Source organism: Lagopus muta, chromosome 4 (genome assembly GCF_023343835.1).
Source record: "Lagopus muta isolate bLagMut1 chromosome 4, bLagMut1 primary, whole genome shotgun sequence".
NCBI classification, from domain to species: domain Eukaryota; kingdom Metazoa; phylum Chordata; class Aves; order Galliformes; family Phasianidae; genus Lagopus; species Lagopus muta.
In genome coordinates, this window is record NC_064436.1 from 62996209 (window position 1) to 63014851 (window position 18643).

The 18643-nt window shown below is 47.7% G+C and overlaps 1 protein-coding gene and 1 long non-coding RNA gene across 7 annotated transcripts in view; both read left to right on the forward strand.

The window, feature by feature from the left end:
• The first annotated feature begins 6030 nt into the window (after positions 1-6030).
• On the forward strand, positions 6031-9595 carry LOC125692119 (uncharacterized). Its single transcript, XR_007376476.1, has 3 exons — positions 6031-6382; positions 6474-6565; positions 8361-9595. It is a non-coding gene; the product is annotated as an uncharacterized LOC125692119 (long non-coding RNA).
• A 960-nt stretch (positions 9596-10555) lies between these two features.
• MXD4 (MAX dimerization protein 4) overlaps positions 10556-18643 on the forward strand; it is a 37367-nt gene continuing 29279 nt past the window's right edge. The window contains exons 1-2 of one of the 6 annotated variants that reach the window (XM_048941542.1): positions 10556-10769; positions 11125-11293. In XM_048941542.1, coding sequence (XP_048797499.1) covers positions 10706-10769; positions 11125-11293 — 233 coding nt within the window. In that variant the 5' untranslated portion in view covers positions 10556-10705. The other 5 variants (XM_048941544.1, XM_048941543.1, XM_048941546.1 and 2 more) reach the window with 5 other exon arrangements.

Genomic DNA, 18643 nt, shown 5'->3' on the forward strand with positions numbered 1-18643 from the left:
CAGTATGAAAAGTGAAGATGTGTTATTTGACCTTTTAGAAAAGCATGGTGCTCGTCCCTCTTTGTCAGGGGTGGACTGGGCACGCCAAAATTGGCATAATTTGCAGAGTGTTTCGGACCGCATTAGTGTCTTACAGAATGAGGCTCGTTCACGAGCTGGGAAAGGAAAGTCGTTTATTTGTGCCGTTCTCGGGGCTGCTTTAAAAGCTGCCGTGGAGTTCCGAAATGAAAAGCATTCGGCAGAACTCCAAACCATAGAAGCATTACAGGAGTCGGTTAGAGTTACACAAGAATTCGTAAAAACTCTGCAGAATCAAATAGTTAATCTCGAGGAACAACTGGAAAGAGAGAAACATAATTCGGCCTTGTTGCAGATGGCTTTCAAGGAACTGTTAACACTTAAAGATACTGGCGATACTGTCACCCATAGGTTGCCTCAAGAAAAAACTTTTCCTCAGGAGGAATTACAAGAAATAAAGGAAAGACTAGACAAATTAGAAATCCCAATAGCCCCATTGCGTCCCTTGATAAAAACAGAATATACCTTCGATAACAGTGAGGATCTAGATCCTCAAATGAATGTTAAGGAAATTCCGTTCTCGGCCACCGAACTAGCAAAACTCAAAAAGGACTTTAGCCGCTCTCCAAAGGAATCAGAAACAGAATATGTGTGGAGGGTGAGTCTCACTGGTGGCGATCAGATTCGGTTAACAGAAAAGGAAGCAGAAGGTTATTGGGGACCAGGAGTATTTTTAACTACTGGTAACAATCATGCTCCCTGGTCCTTAACGCAAAGGGCTGCCTATTGGGCAGGTGGTCTCAACCCTTTAGAAAGGGGAGACCCTCTTGCCATTACTGGAACTACTGACCAATTAGTAGAAAGTGTTCAAAAGGCTGCTTGTCTCCAATTGATGTATGATAGAAAGCTGCAGCCACATCATGAATCGCCCATGATGATGCCCGTTGATCCTGAGAGAATGACCCCTTTAATTAGAGGACTTCCGGAATCACTGAAACCCATAGGCATACAATTACAAGCAAGGATACAAGCTATGTCACAGGGAGAAAGAACCCGGGCAGTGTTAGAAGAAACTGTAACCCCCAACCATCTGCAGTCAGGATGCAAAGTATGGACGTGGGGGGAGGTAGCCCAAGAGTTAATTAATTATGGAAGAAAATATGGGCCGGTGGTTTCTTTTCCCAGTAAATCTGAGCCCACAGGTGTAAGGCTTGCAGCAGCCAGTCTTGCCCCCAGGCCACCTAGCCCAAAGCTCAGTGGGTCTGGAAGGGTCTCATTGCCAGTAAAAACCGGTAGGCGGAATATCTTTCATAAACGTAATGGACTTTGGACTCTGGGCTGGAAAAAGGGCATTCCACGAAATTTGATGGATGGATTGACAACAGATAGGTTAGAGAAATTAGTTAACTGGTGGCCAGAACAAAAGCTCCAGAATCTCGAAGAGAGCAAAACCCCAGGTCCTAGGGCCTTTCTCAGGGAACCTGAACGGCTATCCAAGCCATCAGTAAACTGATGTTTCTGCCCCTCCCAAGTGAGCGGGGTGGGGGCGGTGAAGGGTGGATGTATTAGAAAGCTCACAACAAAGGGGAAACACTTATCGCCTGGGTCAGCCTGTGTTTGGCTCAGCTAACCTGAGGCTTGTTTCCCTAACCTTAATGGGATACCTTAACAAATACCCTTGGAAGGCCAAGGACACAGTGAAAAAGGAATATAAAATTAACTCTTGCTGGATTGCTCCCTCATTTGTTAACCATATTAACAAAGACCCCCCCCCCAAAAAAAGGGCAAGTCGGTGTCTCATTTTATTTTTTCAGAATACTCCTATGGACCTTGACTGAACACAGAAAGAACTCAAATGTTTTGTGACAGAAATATTGAAAATGTGATCATGTTAGACATTTTGTATTTTGGTAGCAAAAGTACTATGTTTTGTGTTGTTGTGGGTAGTAATGTTGTATCTCTATTTGTTATATTTATTTGTTATTGGTTATTGCCGAACGTATGGTTGCCTCTTTTCATTTTCAACTTTTTATTCACCATGTAACATTCGTATCACCACTCCCGAGGTATCACTGAGTGGTGTCTGTGGCAAATTGATATTGTGTGCTGTTGTAACTCTTATGTTTGTTAATTGTATGGTTCCATGTTTTATAAGATGTGTTGAATCACCTATGTAGATTGTAACCTCCTCTATTGATGGGAAGTCAAGCACATCAGGGCCCACCCTGATGAATCTCTTGTAATGATTGTATGAAACTTTTGATTCCCTACCCCATTCGCCCCCCTTTACCCCTATGCTTGCTATCTTTTTCTCTCACCATCATGGATCATCTGTGTCCCATTTTAAAGCAACCTTTGAGTCACGGGGTGGTGTAAGAGACTATACTGTTAACTTCTGTGTCTCAAAGCTTGCTGGGGACACAGATGGACTTGTTCAAGTCCGGAGCAAGGATTGTGAAATCCTTTGTTTGAAGGACACAGATGAACAAGTTCAGGCAAGTCCTGGGCAAAGGTTGTGAGATCCTTTGTCTGGGGGAACGCTGATGGACAAGGCCAGGGGCGACGAGAGCGAGATGAACTGCAGCTGAATAGCTGTGAAGTGCTCCTTTGTGTGGGCTTATCTCCGGATGATGGCCATCTCAGGAGGTACTCAATGACTCTTGCTCGAGGCCCATCCTTGTCACGTAGGCAGGAGAACAAGGAGGATAAAAGAGGAACTGAAAACCATGAGGATAGGTTTTCTGGCAACAGATTCCTCATGAAGAACGGGAGGTTTTCTGGCAACAGATTCCTCATGAAGAACGGGAGGTTTCTGACAACAGATTCCTCATGAAGAACGGGAGGTTTCTGACAACAGATTCCTCACGACGAACGCAAGGTTTTTCTGACAAGAGATTCCTCCTGAAGAAGAAGAGGGATTCCTGACGATCAGATTCCTCGTGAGGTGACTCCTGCATGCTGCTGAACTCTCCTGAGCCTGCTGCCTGACCGCTGTTGCTGCTACAAGACTTGGCTTCTCGACTTCCTCGTCTACCTGCCTGCTGCCCAAGGCCGGTCACGCTGCTGCTCCCCGTCTTCTGCTGCGTTCTGCCCGGGACCTTCAAACACCGTGCAACGGGACCGCTGCTGGATCCTGCTGGTGACTCTCCCCGCTTTACGCAACTCCTGCTTCTTTTCCATCTTTTCTATCGCCCTCCTTCCCTTCCCCGTCTCCCTGATTAGGTCTTAGTAATAAACTGGATGCAACAACATATGAACCGTTGTTTCTTAATCTCACACCGGGTATACAGATATTAAAGAACCTCATCTCCCTCCCATAAATTGGAGCGAGACAAGATTGCACTTGCTTTATGTGGCATAAGAGACTACATAAGACAGTGAGAAATGAAGTCTATAATTTTTTATTCTAAAGCGTATGTTACAGATATGGTGCCTCATTTAGCATTCAGTTTCATTCCTCTATTGGGTTAATTAGCTTCCGATGAAGAAAATCATTTAATTAGGCCCACAGCTGATCAGAGCCTGGTGCACAGCCTAACATAACAGAGAAGATACAAATTGATTTCAATATGTTTTGGGTCAGACCCAAACATCCAAAGCAAATAGAGAGATAAGACAGCATCTGCTGACTATTCACCTGCCAAGTCTTTACACTGCTCCGTAATTGTAGGTGCTGCAGGCAATTGTCCAGGTTATTTACCACCTGGGCCATTTTGATCTCCTCCTGACCATGGTATTGATGCACCAGCTCTTTTATCTCTACTGCAGTAGTACAGGCCCAACTGTACCAGCAGTATGAGGTTTAGAATCAATACTGATTCCTCTCTCGTTCAGTTGAACTGCATTTTACTTACCTAATTACTAATATCTATAAAAGGCCTGAACTGGCAAAGCTTAACTGAGCAGTCTCAGTTGTTGGATGTGCTGCAGAAACACACAGCATTATCACTATTACACAGCACAGAATACACCTACACTCTTCCAGACTCGTCTGGATCCAGTCGTGGCTAACACAAGTGGCAGAACCTTGCACCCAGTCACAGATCTGCATCAGCCACATCAGGCATTATTTTCTTCCTACTGGGAATAAAACTTATTGATTTGCTTACAAACTTACTGCAGGCCTGTAAATATGTCACAGACATCAATCCTTTATGAACGAAAATATGTTCTCCCACATATGTTAGCACATAGCTTGGCTCCTGAGGAAAGGCTGTATGTGAGACATTAGGAGTCCACCTGAAATTCCTTCTTATCTCAAAATCTGATTCCCCTAGTGTACTGTTCAATTGATCTTGGATGTCCGAACATCCAGGTGAGAGATTTCTATGCTCAGATATGTAAGGCTACTTCTCCAATATTTTTCTCTTTGTTCCTTAACTGTAATAAATATTCTAGACTCAAATGGCATCTAACAGCTCTGTTTGTCAACAGGACAAATGAGCTCATTCTTCCAAATCTAGATGGATTTTCAGACTGAACAACAATACAATTTTTTTTTAGAGATTCTTCCTGCAAACTCAATAGACAAGATTTGCTTCACAGACCCACAGAGGACAGGTATCTCGGGTGAGAAAATGTTTTATTTTTTTTAAATGTTCAAAGGTTCCTTAATGCTCAGTGATGCTATTGAGGCTGTGTTACAGCTGACTGATTTTATTTATGAAGTTTCATTTCCATTTGTTAACATGGACTCGGCCCTGCTCTCTTCCTCTCTCCTGGACTGCAAAAGTGGTGCTAAGCACCAAGACAGCTTACATGATCATGTCAGCATGTTGGAATATGCTTTTAGTGCTATATGACATGCTTATATCAAAGTATCCTAATAAGAAGGCCCGACTGCAAATGTTATGGGTTAAAGCAGAAATGTTTAATTCAGCAGCTCCTTCAGGCAGTGACTTCAGGCAGATGCCCATGCCACCCAAAAAGCACTCTAACACAAAGTGGGTCTGACTCATAGTTTCTTCAAAGCCTTTTTGCACTGCACTAGGCTATAGATTTTGTGGAACTTTAATGCGATACAAATGAACACAAGGTCCCCTTCCTGTGCCAGAGGAATATAATAAAGCTATGACACATCTGTGATTTGGAATCAAAATCAAATAATAAATCCTGCTTTCGGAGTATAACATAATGCCCAACATGTTGTACTGGGAACTGGGTACCCAGTCCTCTCTCCAGCTTTTCCACAGCTCAGTGACACTGAGTTGTTTTGTCAACGTCTCCATTTCTTTTTTGTCTTTTCAAATGAAGGCAGCAGTACCACTGCCTTCCATAAAGCGCTTTGAGAGTGGCAGCACCAGTGAAGATTTTTTTAGGAAGATGCCATCCAAAATTGTCAGGCATGGCCTAGGTAAAATGGGGTTTGACATGAAGCAAGCTGATGGAGTAAATCGGTGTCTCTCAAGCTTTTCAATCTATGCCTCCCTTCAATCAGTTACGCATAATTTCATGCCTCATCACAGAAATGGCTGCAGGGCCAGAAGCAGGGTGCCGCATGTCCCACACTCCATACAACTCGCCAGCCAGGAACTGCTGGCACAGGGGTCATTCAAGGTCCTCAGCCAAACCCTTGAGGATGCCAAAAAACAAATGTTGCCTTTCATACTGTTGCAGTTAACAAGGAAAGGATGTTCTAAGGGGCTGGCATTTCAAATTTGACTTACAGTCAAAATAGCATTTCATAAACCCTCACTAGATGGCAAACAAAAACATGGCAAATTCAACTGGTTTTGAAAAGCCATCAATTCAAACAGTGCAGGAAACAACTTATCCAGAGCAGGCAGTAAGCTAGGCCGGTGATCATTGCATACAGAACCCATCACCTTAGTAGACAGGGGTGACTCAGGTCAGTAGGGATTGGCCTGTTGTCACGGCTCTGAGTCCAGTGAGTATCTGATGTTTGAGATCAGGGCTGGAGAGTTATCTTCAGCCCTGCTCTATTTAGTTGAGTAGGTGCAGTTAAAGCATCTCAGATCAAGCTTAGGCACTGCCAAAATTAATGCTTCTGAACTTCCTTCCACTCACCTTTCAGGTGTTTTGGTTTCTGCATTTAGGAAACGAGAATTAATGATCTGAATCACAGGTGAGATGAGAGAGTAAATGGGATGTGAGGTGCTGAGACAAGGAGATGGAGTTTGTTAGTGCCAGTTCTGAGTGCAGATCTCCTTCTGTGTGGGAAGACAACTAAAGCTCTTTGTTAATTAATTAAGCCTTGCAATACTCAAGGAAGCATGGGGATGGATTCCAAGGCACAGTGAATGAGACCAAGCATTTGGACACAGGAATAAGATACAATAGGGAACTTAAAAAGCTGAAAGAAAGGAAGAGGCGGTAGCTGTAATGAGACAAATCTGAAAAGCATGTAAGAACTAATTATTTTTATAAGAGTAGATTTGGTGGGTGTGCAAGTAAGAATGGATTCTCATTAGAACTCTGCCCCTATTGTACTGCAGGACAGGAAGCGGTTCTGGCATCAGCAGCCTCATGTGCCATGTCACACCACTGATGGATTTTGGAAAGGAAAGGCATGACAGCATTTAAAAATGTAAGTACTGGCACTCCTATCATAAAGCACAGGCTGTGAGTGAACTACAGAGAGCAGGAGGTTGTGGGGTGTGGCTACTGATGGCTCTCCCTTCTGTTTCTAAATATAAAGGTCTGCAAACTTCACCATGAAGTGACAGCCACCCTCTATCACTGGAGGCCAGCTGTTTCTTTAGCACTCAGCTGTTCCTGCTGCTTGCTTGTAGAAATGGAAAAAGGCTATTTAGAGATGCAAATCTGCAAAGCCCTTGAGCACATGTGCATCTTAGAGCGTGTCCTTCGGTTCTCACAGTAGTTCAGTTTCACATCCACCTGTGCCTCTATGCTGACCTCCCTAAAGCTCATCCTGGACCAGGGGTACAAAGAAAACCAGATCCAGTCCAATTCATTCTATGTGTTTTGGAAGTTTTAATGATACCTCATGAGAAGAACTTACTTGAGGAAATATCTTGCTAAACCTGCTTTAAGTTCTCTAGTGCACTGTTGCATGATGTACAGAAAGCTCCTTCACTGCACCTATAGGTTAATGTGTGCATTTGCAGAATGTATGCAACATACAGCATTTGTTTGGTATGAGCTAATTCATTCACTCCTACCTAAATGCATGTGGATTTACTCTGGATGTCATCTGTAGGGGCTATGTCTGTGTGTGGTTACATGTGCACTAACTGCTCAAGTAAAAAATAGAGTTTAGAACTCAGACTGAGAGCCATCATGAACAGAAATCAGCTATTTTCAGAATTCCAGGGAGGCCTATTTTGAAGCCCTTATCACCATTGCATAACAGTTAATCATGCACAAGCTTCAGAGGTGAACACTATGGGTCAAGAGTGGTGGGGAGGAGCAGGAGAAGCTTCAAGCCCTCAAAGCCTTGGCAAAACAATAGCTGAATCCCTGCTTTAGGGACGAGTGCACCCTGATTTCACCCAGATACATTTGTACACACCAATTGCATTTATCTTCCCTTCTGGCTGTGTGATTGCCCAGCATGGATATAAAAGACTATAAGATGCATTTAGACACACATACTAAGAAATACAGACGCTCTGCAGATCTGAGGTCCCACTAGTCCACTGGCTACAGGAGCAAACAGCATTGCCTTATCTGTGTATCTTTCTCTTTTCTTTACTACATGCTCTAATGCATGCGGTCAGGCAAATGGAACTTCCTTCCCTATGTAGATACTGCAGACCTATTCATATACAGTTTCGTGTTATTTTATAAAACAAAGAAATGTGAAATAGTTTCTAAATGTACTCCAAGTGGAGACAACAGCAAAACAACCGTTAATTTTTATGGATTTACAGTGAACACCTTACTGTCTCATCCTCATGCAGAATTTCAACAGTTCAGGCAACAAGTAAATCTTAGAGCAATTTTTTTTTTTTTTTTAAACTGTTGGCATCCATACTTTGAATTCTCCTCTGCTGTGTAATTTACAGAGTCACACTTTTTTTTGCAAGCAGATATAACATTCTCTTAAATTACAGCCACGAGGCTGCCTTCTTTACAATACTTCTTTACAATACTGCCTTGTATTTTGTCCCATCCTGGGAAACTGGGCCAAATAGGATGAGAGGTAATGGCCTTAAATTGTGCCAAAGGAGGTTCAAGTTGGATATTAGGAACAATTTCTCCTCAGAAAGAGTTGTGGGGCAATTGAACGGGTTGCCCATGGAAGTGACTGTCTGTGGAGGTGTTCAAGAAATGCAGAGATTGGCACTGAGGATTGTGGTTTGTGGGCATGGTGGGATGGGCTGATGGTTGGACTTGATGATCTCAGTGGTCTTTTCCAGCTTTAATGATCCTGTGCGACCAGCAGTGTTCACCAGCCATACCACATTCACTTATCTGAGGGAAAGATACAGACTAGTGAAATACCAGCTGAAATGTATGAGGGTTGCTCTGAAAGTAATGCCTCCTGCCTTATGATGTTGGCCCATGACATCAGAGGTAGATGTTGGTGGTATGGCAGTAGGGGTTGAACCTTCCCACCAATGTACTATTACACGTTGTTGCTGTGTGACAGATGGCAGCAGAGGGGCAGTCTTACAAAATGGCATCTAACACGGAAGTGTGTATGAAGGTTTGAAACTGAATTCCTCCGTGTGAGAAAAAATTGCAGCCGCTGACATTCATTGGAGACCAAACAGTGGTTGTGAGCACAGTGAGGCAGTGGGCACTGCACTTCAACAGCAGCAACAGTGGTCACCTCCGCTGGTGCAGCCTGAGTGCAGCATGCAGGCTCTTGTTTATTGCTGCTGAAAATGCACAGCTAATGGTGGTGACTGTGTTGGAAAAAAAAGTGTTTTGCAGCTGAGAGTTTGCTCTATTCAATAACGCTGCTGTGTTCTACCTGTTGTAGTTTCCACGGAAATAAACAGCAGGCACTACTTTATGAGAAACCTACCTAAGCGAAGTCTTACTACACTCCTGTTAAAAAAAAAAAAAAAAAAGGTAAAGCACGATTTTTATTTTAAACCTGCTGTTGTTCTCCTCTTAAAACGAACCTGTAACTGAAACCACGGGAGCTGACGTCTTCTGCTAAAGAATAAAAGCGGAGCACAACGTTCCGCAGCGCTCCTCATCAGCTCCCATTCAAAAACCTCAACCGAAATCAACGGGACCGCTTGTGCGCCCCCGTGCCGGCCGGCAGGACGGCTGCTGACAGCCCGCAGCGCTTCTGGACGGAAGACGCAGCAACGCGCGCTGGCAGCACCGCTTAAAACCCATCTATTTTAAAACTTCTTCCTCACGCGAAAGCCAACACGTCTTCAGGCAGCAGCTGTGCAGCAGCAAGCCGAGATAAAGAGGCCGAGTCCGCAGCGCCAATGGGACAGCGCGGACGGGGAAGCGGCGAGCGGCTTCCTGCCCAGTGCCGCAGCAGCGGGAGGAGCAGCGGGAGGAAAAGGGGCAGCAGCAACACGAGGAGGCGGCTGTGCCCGGGGTGGCGGAAGGCGGCCGCACGTGCTGGCAGGAGCCGTGGAGCCGGCGGGCGGTGCTGCTGCGTTTCTGAGGGGTTTCGCTTTTTTTTTTTTTTTTTTTCCCGCAGGATGATTTTTTAACTCTATTTCTGCAGGGATCACCGATACGCGCGCCAGGCTTTTTTTTTTTTTTTTTCAGCAGATATCTAATCGGTAGCATCTTTTTCATCCCAATCCGCTTCTTTCTGAACGCTTCCTGAGAGCAGCTCCGGGCCGAAAACCGCCTGGCGCTGAGCTGACAGGGCACAGCGCGCGCCGCGTCCCAGGCGGCCCCACCGCCCCCCTGCGCCGCACGGCACATGCGCGCCCCGCCCCGCGCACGCGCAGTGCATTCGCTGCGCGCGGCCTGCCGGTTCTCTGCGGTCCCGCAGTTCGCACCGCGGCCCTCAGCCCCCGCGGGGAGGAGAGGCTGCGCGGAAGAGCTGTGGGAGCGCTCAGCCTCCTCTGCCCCGCTTCGTTTTAGCTTTTCTTGGTCCCTTCCTCCCTTTTCTCACAGCTTTCCTGAGGTGCGCTGCCTGCCTACAGGTTTGTTTTTAACGGGAGGCGCTGCGAGGCCCCGCCCCGCCTGCCTCTTCCTCACGGCAACGCCGCGCCTCCTCCACGCCCAGCGGCCGTCCTCGCCCTCCGCCTCTCCCCCGGTTGTGTGCCACGCCCCTCCCGCACCATTGGCTTCTTCCTTGCTGTCATTTGCATAGTGGCCATGAGGCCAATCGGCGCCAGCTAGCTGCTTAACATGCAAGAAGCGAGCCAATCGGCGCGCGAGGGGGCCGGGCCACCACGTGCTGTTGCTAAGCTTCGGCTTCTAAATTGTTACTATAGTGGCCAGCCAATGGGAGGCGAGATGGGGATCTGTCAACATTCCCTGCCCCAGCCAGAGGAAAAAGGAGGGGGGCTCTGGCCTCCGGTTGGCCCCGTGGAAGCACCTCGTCCCGCCCCCTCACCGAACCCCGTTTTCCTATTGGCCGCGAGCGCTGCCTGTCGGCTGTGTGTCAAATGTAGGTTGAGAGAGGTGCCTTATAACTGGGGACTTGGAAGTCCCCCGCGCGTGAACTCGGCGCGGGGCGCGGCGCGGAGCAGAGTGGCCGGGCTGCGGGGGGCTCGGCTCGGCATAGCTCGGCTTGGCTTGGTTCGGCTCTCCTCTCCTCTCACACGCAGCCATGGAGTTGAACTCTCTGTTAATTCTCCTGGAGGCGGCCGAGTACTTGGAGAGAAGAGACCGAGGTACTGAGAGCGCCGCGAGCCGCTCTCCCTTTGTTGTGAGGCGATCGCGGCCGGGCCGGGCCCCGCGCACCACCTGCCCACGGCCGGGCACGGCGCTTGCCTTTCCGTTCTATTCCTTATTTTTAGTTTATTTTTCACATATATATCATTTTTATTTTTTCTGGTTTTCACCCGTGGATGGGGGGGCATCCTCCGGTGGTGGCACTTGGGGTGGTGGTGCGCTTTTGTGTGGTGTGTGTGTGTGTGTGTGATCGGTGTGTGTCTGTGTGTCTGTGTTGCGTGTCGCTGCTTTTAGAGATGCCAGAATGAAATCCCAACAAATCAACCGCAAACAAATTCTGTTCTTTACCCCTAGCGTTCCTGCAAAGGAGGAAAAAAATGCATGGAAAAAATATATTGCCACTAATGCTGACTTTGTCCCTAGAAGCAGAACATGGCTATGCATCAGTGTTACCCTTCGATAGTGACTATTCCAGAAAGAAAACAAAGGCAGGCTCCATGGCCAGAAAGTCCCCGAATAACAGGTAACCGCCGCAGCGCATCCCGCAATGCCCGTGCCGTGTCCCATCCATCCCGCCAGCAGCCAACCCCGCGGCTCGGCTCCCCCATCCCGGGAGTCGCCATTTTTCCCTGGATGGGCTTGGCTCTGTTTTGATCTCTCATATAAACACTGCCACGCGTACAGCATCTCCTCCCGGCCGGCCGCCCCCACGGCTCTGCTCTGCTCCGCTCTCGCTGCCGGCGCCTTGCCCGGGCCCCGCGCAGCCCTTTCTTTGCATGGCACCAATTCAACCCCTCCCTCCCTCCCCCCCCCCCCCCCCCCCCCCCCCCCCCCCAGCATTTATTTATAACCTTCCCCCCCCCCTTGGGGCCTCAGGATCACCGCGTGCACGGGACGGTCCCGACCCCATGCTTGAACTTCTCCCGTAGGTACGGCAGCGAGACGGTACCGAAGCGGGCTCGACCCGATGCTGGAGCACGGCCAACACGTGCCGCTGTCACACCGCGTGGCCCGTCGTGGTCGTCGCCTGCCTCGTCGTACCGTCGCCTGTTTTTTTTGTGTTTTTTTTTTTTTTTGTCCCCGCAGCGCTACCTGTGCTGCGATGGCATTAGAGAAGGGCGGCTGCGCGCAGGCTCTCTGCAGCTTTGTTTGCTGCTCCGGCAGTGGCTGTGTACGTGCGGGAGGCTGTCTTACGGGGACGGTGCCGGCCCCCGCCTGGGAACTCCTCCAGCCCTCGCTCTGCTGCTCTGCTCCGCGCTGCTCGGCTCTTCCAGGGCTGTTCCGGAGTCGCCGTGCCCGGCTGGGCCTGGCCCCACCGCCGGCTCCGCTGGGCACGGTGCTTCCTCTGGAATAGCCTAACGTGAACTCGGCTTGCACGTGACTTGTTTTGCAAAGCGGCCGTGAGCTCGGTGGGCCCGCGCTGCTCTCGCTCCCCCAGCAGGGATTCTGCAGGGTGCCCGAGATGCACACTGAAATCAGAAGCAGGCAGAGCTGGCATCCCGCTCCTGCCCACCTCAGAGAGCTGCTGGGGGAGACTGCTTGTTCCCTGTCCCCTGCTGTAAGTCAGGCACACGCTGCTGCCTTCTCACTGCAGTTCTCGGACGTGGTTTTGGATTCAGTTGAATTCTTTGTCTCATTTCAGAGTATGGAGATGTCAGTTCATTTTAGAGAGTCATCAGGAGTGGGAGAAGTTTCCTGAGATTTCTAGCTATTTACTCACAAAAGATGCTGAGTGCCTTTTGAAACAAATTCACGGTTAATCTAAACAGGGCTCCTAGGATTTCCCACTGCAAAGCGCTCATTACACCTTACAGACTATTTGTGTCTCATGAGTTTGGGAAAGCTGTGTTACTTAGAGAGCTATTATTCCATCGTTTCCTTTCTTAGGTCTCTTGTCATCCCTGCAAAATAGTTATCTGTCTGAACTGTAAGCTGCTTTCTGGAGTTTTTAAGAGAGGATTTGTAACCTATCAAATACAGCAGAATTAAAAGATTTCTGGTCACAGATTTGCTCATGTTATGGAAGCTGAGACATGCATGCCTGCTTGCAGTTACCATCCTGCATCCTGTATTTGCTTGGACTTTCGTTCTGATCCTCACCATGCAGCAGTGCCAGCCTCCAACGTGCAATCCTGTGACATGCTACCTATACATTTCCTTGTGCTTTCTTTCCTCCTCGCTGCAGTGATTAGATCAGCAATGAGTTTGTGTTATGGGACGAAGTGGTACTTCCCAAACTGAGCCCTGAGGCGGCACTGCTAGGTTTGTTTTGCGTGGCGTGGATGCTGTCAGGTTGTGAGTGAAGACGCATTGCTGAAATGCAGCATCCTGCTGTGTTAGGAGCGAGTGCGCCTGCAGAGCCGTGTGGGCACCTCTGCATCCCTCGTGCCTCCTGCCCCCTTTCCCACTTGGAGCTGTTGCTGCTCAGCTTTGCATCTGAGTATGAATTCCAGGAGGGAAAATGATCTTTACATTAGAACATCCAGCCTAAACCCCATGAAGTACACCAGCATCACTGTTTATTATTATTATTTGGAGCTGATAGGCTGCAGGATCTGAACCCCAGACTAGAGTTTGGGTAATGCCATTAAGTCTCCCTAAGCGACTTGGAGATTACCAGGGGCAGACGACTGGTCAAAGTTCAGAGGATCTGGAGTGGTCGTGGTGATGTGAAGCATTGGGCAAAGTGTTTGTCGTTATTGTTCTGCTTCAACCCTTTTCCAGGCTTGGAACATCACATTCAGGCAGAGTGCATACATGTCTGAAGTGTATTCCTAATGACTGCATTTTTCTTCTTAGATACAAAAATACGTGCTTAAGGCTGGAGGGGAAGGAAAGGAGCAGAGAACTGCACGTTTCGAAACTGCAGGGGTTTGGTTGTTTTCGTCATCTGTTTTTATGTCCTGCTGCTTGCAGCATCCTTAGCTCCCTTTGTTTATACTGTCTGATCAGATTAAAAACTGATATATATATATATATGTATGTTTTGCACGCTTCATGAGCTAAATATATATGTGTATATATCTATATCTATATATATAAGCATCAAAAAATGTCTTCCTCATTTTGGGAAAATGAGGAAAGGGGAGGAGGGGAGAAGTGTCAGCAGCAGGAGGCTGTGCCACGCACTGCTCTGCTCTGCAGTTCCTCCCCACGCTGCCTGCCTGTGGGGGCTCAGAGCACCCCTGCAGCTGCTCCAGATTTTCTGGAGGACTGGGGCAGAAGGGCCTCGTTTCTCATCAAGGTGCTGCTTCCCCTACTGATATAGTGTTGTCATGATACCTGGAGCCTCCAGCCGAATGGGGTGCATCTTGCTTGGGACTCTTGTGAGCAAAAGGGGAGGAAGGGTGCTGACCCTTGGGACTGGGCAGTGGAATCTGCGCTGAAGCGCTGCCTGCTTCCCTAAGGGAATTAAATGACAGATTTGGATTGATAGCAAGAAAAATAGCAGCAAAACTGCATTTAATCAATCAAAAGCTATAAGACTACTGTCCGCTGCAGGAATTTCACATTTTTGCTTTGCCTACTGATACTTTTGGATCAAAACTGAAAGTGTTCTTTAGCAGCTTGTTGCTCAGCAGGATATTTGCAGGGTGGTTATTTAGCCATCTTCTTCTCTTCTATATGAAAATTATCTGTTTTTATGTGATTTCTTCTGGCCACGTTTCCTGCAGTGTGCTCATTACTGTGTGTTCCATGAACCAGGCTGCTCCATTTTCTCTCTGATGTCCGTTGCTGAGATTCAGAGTTGTGCTCCTCCAATAGTTCTGACCCAAATCCTGCGGTCAGCAAATCTGCGTGTTTGTTGTGCAAAGAGAACAGCTCTGAGAGAGGCAATTGACTTTTGAGGGGAAGAAAGGTAAAACCAGCTCGCATCTTCTTGTTGCACAAATGCTTATCATGTACTTGACTGCAGGATAATAAATGTCTCCTCTTCACCGACCAATAACTGTAACTCCTAAATCAGTGCAGTGCAGTCCGATAACTCTGGTTAATGTCTGTCTGGAATTACAGAAGGGGCATAAAGCAAGCAGCTGGGTTTAGCGGGGTTGTGCCTTGGAAATTCTAATAACAAACCTTTGGATGTCTTTCTGAGGTTGCTGTGAAATGGAGAGATAATGTGTGCAGTGTGCCAAGGAAGAGCACGACACAGATTGGAAATTTGGTGACGTTTGCTAGCAAGGCTCAGGTAGGAACCCAGCTTGGCCTGCAGGTAGCTGGATTTCCTTGTGTTCTGTCCTCATGATACCTGAAAGCCCAAACGTTTCTGTGCTTCTATTAAAAAAAGGGAAGAGGAGACAATGGGAAAGGGCTTGGTGCTGGAATCCTGTACTCTCATCCTGAGTGAGGTGGATTTGCACCGCCGTGCAGCTGGTGGCACAGCATGGTACCAGCCCAGGGACAGCAGCGTCCCTGACCCGAAAGGGTCAGAAATAAGGTAAAATGAGAACTGAAATCAGTGTGTTGGATGCCAGTCCACTGAGGTCACGGTTACATTGAGTCGTGGAGAAAGGAATTGGACGTCAGTGGTGCAGTGTTTGGCCTGCTCCTTCAGGAGTTGCGTTATGGAAGAGGGGGGAACGAAAGCAAAATAAAGGCCCGTTCATAAATATATCTCCTCTATCTATTAAAGTCAGTATTTTGGTCGGAGAGTTATATAAATAGGGCTGTACTTTTTGCTGTGCTCTGGTGAAGGGTTATGTGTAAAAAGGGGTGAAAGCTGCATTTGGTGTTTCAAATAAAAACAGAGCTCCGTATCCGGGTTCCTCTGTTAGTGTTGGCTCACGGCGAGAGGCAGCACGTGCCCTGCAGAGCAAGCCCCTGGCTCTGCACAGATGTTGCTCCGTGCCCACGCGGCGTGGGGATCAGAGCTGACTTTTATTTTTCTGTTCTTTTTTGTTTTGTGGAAGGCTGAGCAGAAAGCACTGAAGCAGGCTGTGGGGACAACAACTCTGCTTTCTGAATTTGATGGATCCCTCTGAGTCTGCTTTCCTAAAACAGTCTGCAGAGGGACAGCAATCAATATCCCTCAGCTTGTTTTTGATGCTGATGCTTTTGGTCCTAATGTGGTGAATCTTACTGGCTGCTCCTTCCCCAGTGATGAGCTGCGCTGAGCCTGCAGTGCCTGGAAGCTGCAGTGTTGGTGTCAGTGGGAAGGAAACAATCTTGGCCATCATCTAGCAGCATGAGCTTGGATCCAGGGACCTGAGCTGTGTGTAAGGAAGTGCCCAGCCCAATCTGCAAGGCTGTGAGGAGAATGCAGAAGTTGTTTCTGGTGGATGAATTCCACACCAGCACACTGTAAGTGGTGTGTCCAATTTAAAGTAACTGGGAAAGTGCCCCCAGAACAGTTGGTACAGAGCAGGATGTGCATGTACACAAGCTCAGCATTACACTTGTCATGCAGGGCAGTGCAGGTGATGGGCTGCAGTATTTCCACGTGTGTTTCATGGTAGCTCAGGGATGGACGTAGGGTTCCCTGGCTTTACTGGCTACTCCTCCCTATTCCATACGATGCATTCACTAAGAAAACTGCTACTTGGTTGTTGGCTGATTGCTCGCCCTTTACTGCATGGTGTTAGGGCTGTCCTGGGCCACCATGCCTGCAAACAGCACTCCGGATCTCCTCCTGGATCTGTTATTTGTTGATGGTGTTTGTTGGTGTCTCTCTCCTATTTTCAGCTGAGGCTTTTTACTGACTCCTTTACCAGCATTACCCCCAGCTCCCTGAAGTTGTGCGTGGAGATGCACAACCCAGCACAGGGGACTTAAGTTTGATGCCAGAAGTCTTCCTTCTCTTGCAGGCACTTTCGAAGGCCTCCACAGACCATTGGTCTGAAAATTGCTGCGTAGGCCTGGTTCTTCTATATAAATGCATACATGTGTTCTTTTATAAACACACATATCCATCTATCTTCTTATTACTGGCCCACTCCCTATATCAGTGAAATAATAAAAGCCTCCATTCTGAAATCATGGTAGCATTTGGAGTGCTGGTTTGTGTGCAGAGCAGTTCTAACTTTTCTTTCACTTCAGGTTGCAGTAGGAGCATAAGCAGATGGATATTCTTGTAATATGCTACAGTGTAGAAGAAAGTAAATAGTATTTAGAAGCTCATCTCTCCTCTCCCAAAGAAACCAAATGAATGAAAATTATTGTGCTTTTTGATTAATCCTTCCAGAGCTGTCAGATTGCAGGGCATTTCATAGTATCACTGAGGTTGAAAAAGACCACTAAGATTGATTACCCAGTCCTACTGTCAACCCATCCCCACCATTCCCACTAACCCATGCCACTCAGCACCAGATCTCCATGTTTCTTGAACACCTCTAGGGACAGTGACTTCCCCACCATCTGGGCAGCCTGTTCCAGTACCTCACCACTCTTTGAGAAGTAACTTTTCCTAATATCCAACTGGAGTCTCCCCTGGTGCAGTTTAAGGCTGTCTCCTCCCATCCAATCATTGCTTACATGGGAGAAGAGGCTTTGCTGTGACCACCTTTCAGACAGCTGTAGAGAGCAATATGGTCTCCCCTGAGCCGCCTCTTCTCCAAAGGCTGCTCCAAAGGCAGGTGGTACAGTGGTCATGTGGATGTCAGCTGTCCAGGTTTGGTTCCCAGGCTGTCCCCAAGGGCTCAGTGTTGCTCAGCGTGCTCAGTTCCTGCTGGTGCCAGTTCTCTCATGCTGCAGGTATTGAGGTGGGTTCTGTGTCCCAAGAAGGCAGGTGTTGGAGCAATTTGTTTTAGTTAATGGGAGCGTGGTCCAGAGCTGGCCTGGCTGCATTTGTCAGTGTTACTTCTTCAGAGTCCTCCACGACTGCCCCGTGACTGTCCCCAGCCTGCCCAGTCTTTGTGAAGAATGGTTCCAGACTGAGCATTTGTTTTCTGTGTGTTTCTGTGAGCACTAGCTGGTTGGACATGGTGTTCTTTGCTTCTTGTGGAGCTAAAGCTTGATTTATCTAAGTGTATATGGGAATAGAGACCTTACTGGGGTCAAATAGCAACAATGTAAAAATGCAGTAACCACAACTTGATATGCCAGCATAGCACAGAATATCTTTATAAACCATTCTCAGTGTGGGTGTGTCGGTCAGGAGAGCATTTGTGTGGTGTTGGAAGAGTACCTGTATTGTCTGGGTGTGGCTCACTTGATGTAATGAGTTATAAAACTAATCCATAGGCTATTCAGCAAATGATAGCAGGTAATGGTTGCTTAGTTGATGTCTCAGTAGCAACATTGGGATGCTCTCAGTCAAAAGTAGATCAGCACCACTGCTGAATGTTGTGTGTGCCTGAGCTGTCCTTAGAATCATAGAATCACCAAGGTTGGAAAAGACCTGAAAGATCATCCAGTCCAACCGTTCACCTATTCCCAATAGCTCCCACTAAATCGTGTCCCTCAACACAACATCCAGCCTTTTCTTGAACACCCCCAGGCTTGGTGACTCCACCACCTCCCTGGGCAGTCCATTGCAGTGCCTGACCACCCTTTCTGAAAAGTAATACTTCCTAATGTCCAGCCTGAATCTCCCCTGCCGTAGCTTGAAACACACAGGGCTGGGTTCACTTAATTCATTATGGGATCAGTAGCTGTGCTGGCCTGAAATAAATTGCTTGTGGCTTTCTTCAATGGTTATTCCTTTGCATGAGCTCTCTCTTTTCCTCTCTGGGGCCAGAGAGGTAATATTTATGGTGTGGCTCTCATCAAGGTACTGTGGGTGCAAGTGGGCACAGACAGAGCAGTTCCTGCTGTATGGGGCACATGTTGGTCAGGGGGATGTTGCTCTTGAGATGTCCACGCTTGCCCCATAGTGATCCTTAACGTTCTGCACATGGTGCTGCTTGGACAGAAGTAATACCCCAGGAAGTTGCCG